At 62.2% G+C, this 9187-nt stretch overlaps 2 protein-coding genes across 2 annotated transcripts; one reads left to right on the top strand and one right to left on the bottom strand.

The window, feature by feature from the left end:
- Positions 1 to 368: 368 nt before the first annotated feature.
- CHLRE_04g213450v5 (uncharacterized protein) lies at positions 369 to 4590 on the bottom strand. Its single transcript, XM_001698624.2, has 7 exons — positions 4403 to 4590; positions 4167 to 4297; positions 3617 to 3721; positions 3044 to 3094; positions 2583 to 2714; positions 2017 to 2094; positions 369 to 1676 (listed from the first exon to the last, which is right to left on the bottom strand). The coding sequence occupies exons 2-7, from the start codon at positions 4293 to 4295 to the stop codon at positions 1542 to 1544; spliced, it is 630 nt and encodes a 209-aa protein (XP_001698676.2). The 5' UTR covers positions 4296 to 4297; positions 4403 to 4590; the 3' UTR covers positions 369 to 1541.
- Positions 4591 to 4720: 130 nt separating this feature from the next.
- Positions 4721 to 8946, top strand: CHLRE_04g213500v5 (uncharacterized protein). The gene is made up of 8 exons (XM_043061633.1): positions 4721 to 4956; positions 5189 to 5332; positions 5597 to 5662; positions 6017 to 6070; positions 6376 to 6534; positions 6782 to 6930; positions 7208 to 7290; positions 7819 to 8946. The coding sequence occupies exons 1-8, from the start codon at positions 4870 to 4872 to the stop codon at positions 8604 to 8606; spliced, it is 1530 nt and encodes a 509-aa protein (XP_042925142.1). The 5' UTR covers positions 4721 to 4869; the 3' UTR covers positions 8607 to 8946.
- The last annotated feature ends 241 nt before the right edge of the window (positions 8947 to 9187 follow it).

The following is a 9187-nucleotide window of genomic DNA, read 5'->3' as shown; positions in this document are numbered from 1 at the left end:
TTTTAGGCTGGACAAGCATGCTCGTAACCTCGGGTGCAGATGCAGTCAGCAATGCACCAACGCATGGTTGCCTGGTTGGCTGGTCGGCGGAACCTGGCGGAACATCATGGGGTGCTGCCCGGGTTTGAGCCCCCGTCTGTTTGTGGGCACACGGGTATGACGCCGGTCTGGGGAGGGGCAAAAACGTGTCCACACGTGTTTCTCCGCATTCGCGCAGATTTAGCCTCCCTCCTTCCGGAATTAACTTATATGATATGTAATGATGCTAAAGTTTGGCTCCCGTCGCATTTTGCGAGGGTGGTTGTCACCACATTTCGCGAGGCATGCTTTCGCCAGAGTCGCACTGTAAAGCCCCGGACCCTTAAAGTAGTCTTATGAAGTATAGTTTAGCCGACGGCAATCTAAATTGACGTCAAAGCAGGTGATTTGGGCGAGCTCGTAGAACATGTTGACCGCGACATCACCGATTAGGCCGCAAACAAGATGTTTAAGGTCTCAGTAGTACCAAGCAAATATTGATTAAACGCCGGTAGCTATTTCAGTGGTCGACCTGACCACCGTGTCCGACCGTGCCAAGCAGGCCGGAACGCACCCCCCGGACGGCAGCTGCAACACCAACATGCTAGCGATGTGGATCAGACAGAAACACGTCAGCCGTCAACCTGCTGCCAAAAGTTGGGGTCTGATCCGCATCGCCAACCCTGTCAAAAACGACGTGCCGTTTGACCCCATTTTCAGACCGGCGTCATACCCGTGTGGTTTGTGGGTCTCCTCACGGATATGCAGCCGCGGTTTGCCAGTGACGCCTGCGCCTTGCCCTCATGTGTTTCCCACAGCCTTCATGTATGCCGGTGCCCCCGGCTGTTCAACACACGTGCCGCGCATGCATCTGCCTCCGTCCAACGCGTCAGAAATGTGTCCACAATCGACCCCCAACTCAAAGCATACATACCGTCGAGCATCCTGCCTGCCGAACGCCGTCAATAATCCCTGCATCGATTGCAGCCCGCGTGCATCGGTTTAAGCCCACGCAAACGGTCCCCTGATAGCCAACATCGAATAACACCATGCGCAAATGCGAGCAGCCATATACGTACGGTAGTTGCCCGGACGTCACCACTGGCTCTTTAAGCTCTGTCCCTCGCCCTCCGCCGTCCTCTGCTGGCAAATGGCAACCTGCCCCCTAATCCCTATCCATTCCGCCTACCCTGCCCCATGGACCTGCCCTACATCAGCGCCTTTGCCTAGGAGCGTTTGGGCCTCGGCACCACTGGGTGCTTTCCGCAAGTTTCCATCCTCCTTGATGCCGCACATCGGCATGCATACATACTTCCATCCAGCCATTCCTGCTCTCGCGCAGGTTATACACTCGCGCCTTTGGGGAATTCCACGCACCCAGCCGCCCTGAAGGGAGCTCCACGCACCCAGCCGCACCTCCACATCCTGCTGTTCCTGCTCCTCATCATGCAAGACCTGCCCATCTACCCATCGAAAAGAACTCACTCTTCAGCTCCTTCCGGAAAGATTGAAGTTGGCACTCTTTAGCTTTTGCGCAGGTTGTCCAAACGTGCCTGCAGATCCTCATCGATGCCGCCGCCGCCGCCCTCCGCCTCCGCCATTGCCGGCGCCGCCTGGGGCTTCTCCGCAACACGCGTGCCAACCGGTGCTGACGCCAGCTGCGGGCCGAGTGGAGCGGAGGAGGCAACGCGAGGCGAGAAAGGGAGGGCTGTCAGTGCGTGGCGGCGAGGAGAGGAAATGAATTTCATGGCGCGCCGGTTGGGGTAGCGGCAGGCGGGGTCAAACTTCGGCCCCACGGCATCGGTAAAGGTAACGGGTGTGCAGGCCGTGCGGCACCGTGCGTGCCATGGAATTCCACATGACCCCGTTCCGCCTCTCGGCCACATGCGCGCGCGCCCCCGTCGCTGTGTCAACATTGGCAGCTCCTAACTAACTACCGTCCGTCATCTACTCATCTGTCTCGCCCACCCGCCCGCCCGCCCCTGCTCGATCGCTCACCTCCGTCATGTTGCCGATGCCGATCTCGTCTAGCACTTGGTTCACCAGGTTGTCCGTCTCCTCCTCCTCGCCCTCGTCCTGGCGGGTGACGGTAATTTGGTTGGTTAGTTGGTTGGTTGGAATGGGCGACGAGGGCGGCGATGTTGGGGAGGTTGGAGAGGCTGAGGAGGGTGAGGGGGCGTGCCCGTGAGGCGTGCCGCATGCGCCGAGCCCCGCCCCGCCCAGCAGGTCTGTACAGCCTGTCATACCACACGGTGCTCCCCAAGTCGTGCCAAACCCCGCCCACCATCCCTCGATCGCCAGCCCCTCGTCACGCCTCCACTCCTCCTCCCGTATGCTACCCCCTTTAGCCCCCGACCGCGCCCGCTCTCCGTCGCGGGCCCATCCCTCGCCACAACTACCCACACCCTCGTCCACCCATGCACCTACACCACCCTCTCCCACCCACACCAACCACCCACCTCCTTCCACCCTCTTCCACCCACACCACCCACACCACCCACACCACCCACACCACACCACACCACCCACCCTCTTCCACCCACACCACACCAGACCACCCACACCTGTAGCGCGTCGTCCACGGCGTCGCCCATCATCTCCGACGTCATCTCCATGCGCTCGTTTTGGCGCTCGAACTCGCGCATTATGTTTTGCAGGTTGGGCAGGTTCATGCGCCGGTTCATGGCGCGCATGGCCTGTGGATACATTGTGTGTGTAAAAGAGCACAATGAAAACCATTTCGCGTAGGACAGTGTATGCGTGTGGACATCGTATGTGTGCCGTGAAGTGCGCAGGACAGGCAAGGGGTGGGAATGCTCAGAGGGATGGGAAGGGAAGAATTACGCGTGCGGGCAAGACAGTGTTTCTTGAACTCCCGCCCATGTGCTGGGGGAGCCCGGGCGCCCCGGCTCCTGGGCTGCCCAGCCATCCCCACGGAGTAGCTGCTGCATGCGCGCGCGCGCCGCCTGCACCTGAACCCGCCCATGCAGCCGCCCCTGTTGTTAGCTCGCACAGTCGCACCCACCTTGGTTGCCCCGCGCATGGCGTCTGCCATGGCTTGTGTGGACTTGAGCGTCTGCAGCCAGTAGCGCACAGAGTGGCAAGGACAAGGCAATGATTAAGGTGTTGAGCCTGGACTGAACCCCAAATGCCGCATGAACACCCCAGCCTCACGTAATTTCACTCCCGCCTGCCTCTGTCCTTCATCCCGCGGTGCGCCCCACTCCCCGCGCCCGCTCCATGTATACGGTGTATACTCCCTGTCAACCGCTGCAGCGCCCGCCTCTCCCCGCCTCCACCCGGCCCCCTTCCCGGCCGCCTTTTCCCCACTTACGCCCCTTCCGTAGCCAACGCCTCCTCCCCAGCCTCCGCCTCCTCCCCAGCCTCCGCCTCCTCCCCGCCACCGCCTCCTCCCCAGCCTCCGCCTCCTCCACGGCCTCCCCCTCCTCCACGGCCTCCCCTCCCCTCTCCTCTCCGCCCCTCCCCCTCCCCTCTCCTCTCCACCCCTCCCTTCTCCTCCCCGCCCCTCCCCTCTCCTCTCCGCCCCTCCCCCTCCCCCTCTCCGCCCCTCTCCTCTCCGCCTCCGCCTCCTGCTCACCGCCAGCCTCAGCGACACGGCCTGCAGCTCGCTTTTGAGTCCGTACATTTTGGTCACCGCGTGCCGGTTGCGGACCAGCGACTTGGCCATCACCTTGACCGCGTCCTGACAGGGGTGGGGCGGGAAAAGGAAGGTGGTGTGGGAAAAGGAAGGTGGTGGGAAAAGGAAGGTGGTGGGAAAAGCGGTTGCGGGGAAGGTTGTGGGAGTGGTGGTGTGGAACTGGGTTGGGAATGGTGAGGATGGGCTTTGGGCGCCCAACGCGGGAGTTGCTCACAAGCCAAGGTGGGTTGTGTCAGGACTACCGGTACTCGAAGTGGGGCGTTGGAGGCAGCGGCACAGTGTGACTGGCGACCTGTGCTACCTCCCATGCGCTTCCCTGTCACATTATCACGTTATGCTAATGAGCTCTGGTTGACAGCAGCCGGGGGGGGGCCTCCATGCCACGGCACGGCACAGGCGTGTCGTTCTGCCCCCGCCCCCTCGAGTCCCTGTTCCTGTCCTTCGCCCCCACGGCGCTCCCCGTGCCCCCTTCCCATCAGACAGGCCTCACCATTTGCCCCTCTTTCGCCATCTTCTTGATCTCAGCTACCGTCTTCTTCTCCTGTTGTTGGAGCGACATCCGCTCTCTGTCCAGCTCTCGGATGGCCTTGTCCAGTTGCCGTTTATTCTCCCGCAGCATCTCTACGTAGCAGCACGGCACCAGGCATGCCTTAGGGCTCCGTCACGGCAGCAAGGGATAAAGTTTGTGAGTCTCTCCTCGCACGTTCGCTCAGCTCTGACAGCTACCTGCGGGAGTCTTCTTCTTCCCGAAAAATGCTTCAAGCATGGTTGCAAGTTTTTATTCAGCTAGATGTTGGAAAGAGCCAGGAATCAAGAACAGAAAGGCACGATGCGTTGCAGTTTGGCTTGTAAAGCACAGTGGAGTCCAATATAAGTGGCTTTTGAGTAAACGTGATAGTTAAAATGATGGTGTCGTCTACGGGTGCGCGTAATTGACAAGAGCGAGGCGAAGCTGGGGTTTCGTGCCCCATGCAGACTAGTGCTGAACCATGTTTGGGCTGCACATGTGACCGCTTCAATTGTGTGCTTCTACGTACAAAGATACAGTAACCATGGCTGAAATGCGCCTTGTTGGGCGCAAGCCCGCTTTCGCGACGAATTGCTTGGCTACCGGACGCAAACCCATGCTTGTAGCTCACCCCATCGAAGTGGGTTGCCATCCATTTAGCAAGCCCAACATGGCAATCACGAAAATGTTGTCCGCCTCAAATCGCCCTTCGCCACATGTGCAATTCGGCGGCGCTCGCAGCGAGGCAGCGGCCTCTGGCCGTCGCGTGCAGGTGGGAATCGAGTTCATTCATAATCGACATGATTTTATGGGCGGTGGGACGCGTTTGCGTTATCCTGCGGCAGTCTCCTGTGTGCGGGGGAGGCAGGGGGGATGGGAACCGGTACAGGTGGTTTGATTCGTGTGTGTCGACGACGCTGCGCGCACGCGGTCTGCCCCCAAGCATTCGACTGGCAGCCTGCTAACGGCTGTGCATCATCACCTCTCCCATTGCTTAACAACAGGTCGCGTCAGCGGCTGTGGACAACGCCAGCGGCCCTAGCAGCAGCGGGCAAGGGCTCAGCACCAGCTCCAGCACCAGCAGTACCTCAAGCGGCCCTGGAGCCAGCAAACGGGCCCCAGCTCCGGCTCTGCCGCGCTGGGCTCAGGTGGGCGCAATCGATGCAGGGGCTCGCTTGTGCACGAGCTGCGTAAGCAACTTCCTCCAACTGATGGAACCAATCCCCACGTGCTTCTCATAGACCCATCATTATGCGTGTCCGGACTCCGGAGGGTTGACACCTGGGGTCAACACCCCTTGCAGAGTTGATTAAGCGAGGGCGGGCGGCGTGTCATCCTTCGAGCAGTTGCCCGTGTCAGGGTCCAGAATGCTGGCCGCCTCCGATCCTTTTCGGCTGTTGGCTCGCTCGCAGGTGAAGCCGGCTGACAGCCTGGAGAGCCCGTTTCGCGACTTGGAGCTGATGGAGCTTTGGGAGGGGGTGAGTCATAGATGCGTGGGAGGGGGTGAGTCATGGATGCGTGGGAGGGGATGAATCATGGATGCGTGGGAGGGGTGAGTCATGGATACGTGGGAGGGGGTGAGTCATAGATGCGCGGGAGGGGGTGAGTCATGGACCTACCAGGTTTGAGCGTAGACTTGCGTACAGGGGAACGATGCCGTACAAAGTGAGGCATGGGATGCGTGCGAGGCTTTTGGTCAGTGCGCCCATGGCCGCTGCACCGTTGCCTAGTTGCGCCGAGCCGTGCTGTTATACTCCCGTGTCCGACCGCACCATAATACCATTACCCCTGAACACACATCTGCTTGCATGCCTGACTTGATTGTACGGCAGACCGGCAGGACGCGTGTACGGCAGCACGTGAACCCGCTGCGGCGAGAGTTCCAGGTGTGGGCAGTGTGGGGTAGGCGCCCGAGGTGGGCGCAATCCGGGGCGGGGTTTGCAGGTGGGTTAGGTGTGCGGGCAGTCAGAAAGGGTTGGGGCCGGGCCGGGACTCAGGCACGGGCTGCGCGGCGGTGCATTCGCTTCTGGCGGGAGCATAGTGCTGGTTTGAGGGTTGGACATCGGCACCCTGGGTAGCTGCAAGACTACTTACGGTGGGGGCATGCAAGCAAGCGGTTTGGATGGCTCCGCCGCTCCACAAGGGCTGTGGTACATGTGTGGTCTTCCTGCTGTCCGCTTGCCTTGTCCAGGTGCCGGCGACCGCGCCGGACTGGTCTGCGGTGTTTGCCGACCCCACCCTGCCCCTGGCGGTTGACATCGGGTCGGGCTACGGGCGGTTTCTGTTGCTGCTACAGCGCAACAACCCCAACCGCCAGATCAACTACCTGGGCATCGAGATCCGCCGTACGGTGGGTGTCGTATAGTGGCAGTGAGTGTGGCGAGGGCATTTTCTTCGAAGTGTTGGGGAACTGGAGGGCGCCCTCCTGGGTGCGCAAATATTGACTTACAATCCGAGCACCGAGCAGTCACCCTTGCCGCCACTTCCCTCCCTGGCCGTCCCGACCCGCCCCTACTTGACCGTGCCGCCCCTTTCCGCCCTTGCGCGCCTCCTTTGCCCCTCACCGCACCCACCGCCCTTCACCGCACCCGACGCAGCTGGTGGACCGCTCCAATGAGTGGGTGGCGCGCCTGGGTCTGACCGGCCGGGTGCACTACGTGTTCGCCAACGCCACCGTATCGTTGGAGGCGCTGCTGGCAGGCTACCCGGGCCCAGTGACGGACGCCTTCGTGCAGTTCCCCGACCCGTGAGTGCCGTAGTGGTGTGAAGGCCTGGCGAAAGGGAGGGAGCAAAAGAGTGGCGGGAGTGAGAGGCGGGTATGATACGGTACTGCGCGTAGGGTGGTGGTTAGGAGGGCCAGACAGTGGTGCGTGGGCGGGCGGTGTTGGGTGCAGGGTTGTGTGTAGTAGGGCTGCACGCAAGCGCCGAAGGGCGGAACTGTAGTTGATGTTGGAAGAAGTGGGGAGGGTCCAAAGCCCGATTTGGCAAGTTGTGTTACGTGTGTGCGTGTGTGTTGCATGCAGGCACTTCAAGCGGCGGCACCGCAAGCGGCGGGTGGTGCAGCGGCGCCTGGTGGACGCGCTGGCGGCAGCCATGCCGCCCGGAGGTGAGAGCGGGGCACAGCATAGCGAGGGCCGGGGATGGGGGGCATTGGGGATGGGGAATCGGGGATGGGTGTGGTAATGTGCCCGAGCCCAGCAAAAACGTCCCATCACCATCAGAAAGCCTACCCGGTCTCAAAATCGCATGGGGGTTGGGATGGGGATGGGGATGGGGATGGGGAAGTGGGGATGAGGAAGTGGGGATGGGGATGGGGATGGGGATGGGGATGGCGAGGTCGGTGCAGGACAGGCGGTGTGCGCACTCCGGCATAGCAGATAACGCAGATGAAGGAGAGATCCATGAAGTCCACGCAAAGCCACGATGCTAAGGCTAGGTTACGTGCCACGCCGTGTCATTCGTGTTGTCTGCGACGCTCGAACCAGCTGCTGCGCTCCACATGTCCCCAAGTCCGGCCCGTCCCTTGCGGTCTTACCTCCCACACCTTGTGCCCCCAACCTTGTGCCCCCAAGCTTGTGCCCCCAACCTTGCCTCGCACCCCGCCCCGCCCCGCCCCGCCCGGGCCCACCCCCAGGCCGTGTGCTGCTGCAGTCGGACGTGGAGGGAGCGGCAGTGGCCATGCGCAACGCCTTCGAGGCGTGGGGCCCCGAGGCCTTCGCCCTGGCGCCCGAGCACGGCGCCCCTGGGGCCGTGTTCTTCAGCAGCAGCAGCCGCGGAAGCAGTGGAACCAGTGGGAGTAGCGGGAGCAGTGGGAGTGGTGGGGGCGGTGCGGCCGACACGGCAGAGGCGGCGTCGCCAAGGCAGCAACCCTCGCAACCGGCAGCCGCGCAGCCCGCAGCGGCAGCAGCAGAACCTCCGCACGCGCCATCAGCCCCTCCACCAAGCCCCACCTCCACCTCCACTTCCGCCTCCACATCAACACCAGCATCAACGTCCGCACCGCAGACGCCCAACTACGCCGCCGCCGCCGCGGCGGCGGCCCGCCACGCCATGGCCTCGGCTGTCGCCGCGTCGGCGGCGGTGCGCCAGGCGGAGCAGCAGGCATCCAGCACCGCGGGCAGCAGCGCCAGCGAGTCTGAGTCAGAGGAGGGCGACAGTCACAGCAGAGGTGCCGCTGCGGTCGGGCAGGGCGGTCGCGCCGAGAAGGAGCCGGAGGAGCCTGAGGCGCAGGAGCAGGAGCAGGAGCAGGGAGGGGAGGAAGAGGAGGAGGGGCCGGATGCGGTGGACATTGATGCGTTGGAGTCGGTGTGGGCGGCGGGGGGCTGGCTGGCGGAGAACCCGGTGGGCACGCCCACGGAGCGCGAGCACTACGTGCAGCAGCAGGGGCTGCCCGTGTACCGAGTGCTGCTGGTGCGCAGGTAGAGCCGGTGGATGGCGAGCTGTTGGTGCGGAGGGAGGGGGCGGGAGCGCTGGGAGGCACGTAACAGTGGAGAGCTGGGAGGTAATCAGCTGTGGGATAGCTGGAGTTAGCTGAGAGGTAGCTGTGGGAGAGCTGCAAGCTTGAAATAGCATAGTTAAACGCTTAGGTAGGACCGTTAGGAGCTGGCGGGTGGGTGAAGACGCTGTCATGGCTGGGCATGCGTGTCGGGCGCCACTGTTGTCTGGAACTGCTGGCAGCTGGCAGTTGGCGGAGGTTCAGATGGCTGCATTGCAGTTATGACAGTCTTGCACTCTTGCCGAGTACGGTAACTTCCAAAGCGTAATGCGGCTCACCACAGAAGATGCGGCACCGGGGACAGAGCATGCACCACGCACACAGAACAGAGTGCGCTGGGTGGAACGAGTTTACCACGACCCCTAACCAGACCGTAACCAGCTACCAACCCCTAGCTGAACTACCATTCCAGCTGAGGTGACGTACATCCGTTGGCGCCATCCTGCTGACGGGTGCTGCACCGCAATACCGCAATATCCCTGTACCGACCTAGATGCCTCAGTACAGA

The sequence above is a fragment of the Chlamydomonas reinhardtii genome, chromosome 4 (genome assembly GCF_000002595.2).
Source record: "Chlamydomonas reinhardtii strain CC-503 cw92 mt+ chromosome 4, whole genome shotgun sequence".
Classification (NCBI taxonomy): domain Eukaryota; kingdom Viridiplantae; phylum Chlorophyta; class Chlorophyceae; order Chlamydomonadales; family Chlamydomonadaceae; genus Chlamydomonas; species Chlamydomonas reinhardtii.
Note: the sequence above shows the minus strand (reverse complement) of the source record. Positions and strands in the feature narration are given on the sequence as shown.

What these genes read in the sequence shown, in the direction of transcription:
- CHLRE_04g213450v5 (XM_001698624.2), bottom strand. Translation starts at nt 4,295, where the DNA reads ATGCTGCGGGAGAATAAACGGCAACTGGACAAGGCCATCCGAGAGCTG. An exon ending in TGGCGAAAGAGGGGCAAATG is followed by an intron (nt 3,722 to 4,166) that starts GTGAGGCCTGTC and finishes CACCCCTGTCAG; the next exon opens with GACGCGGTCAAGGTGATGGC. An exon ending in CCATGCGCGGGGCAACCAAG is followed by an intron (nt 2,715 to 3,043) that starts GTGGGTGCGACT and finishes ATGTATCCACAG; the next exon opens with GCCATGCGCGCCATGAACCG.
- CHLRE_04g213500v5 (XM_043061633.1), top strand. Translation starts at nt 4,870, where the DNA reads ATGTTGTCCGCCTCAAATCGCCCTTCGCCACATGTGCAATTCGGCGGC. An exon ending in CTCTGCCGCGCTGGGCTCAG is followed by an intron (nt 5,333 to 5,596) that starts GTGGGCGCAATC and finishes GCTCGCTCGCAG; the next exon opens with GTGAAGCCGGCTGACAGCCT. An exon ending in CGCTGCGGCGAGAGTTCCAG is followed by an intron (nt 6,071 to 6,375) that starts GTGTGGGCAGTG and finishes TGCCTTGTCCAG; the next exon opens with GTGCCGGCGACCGCGCCGGA.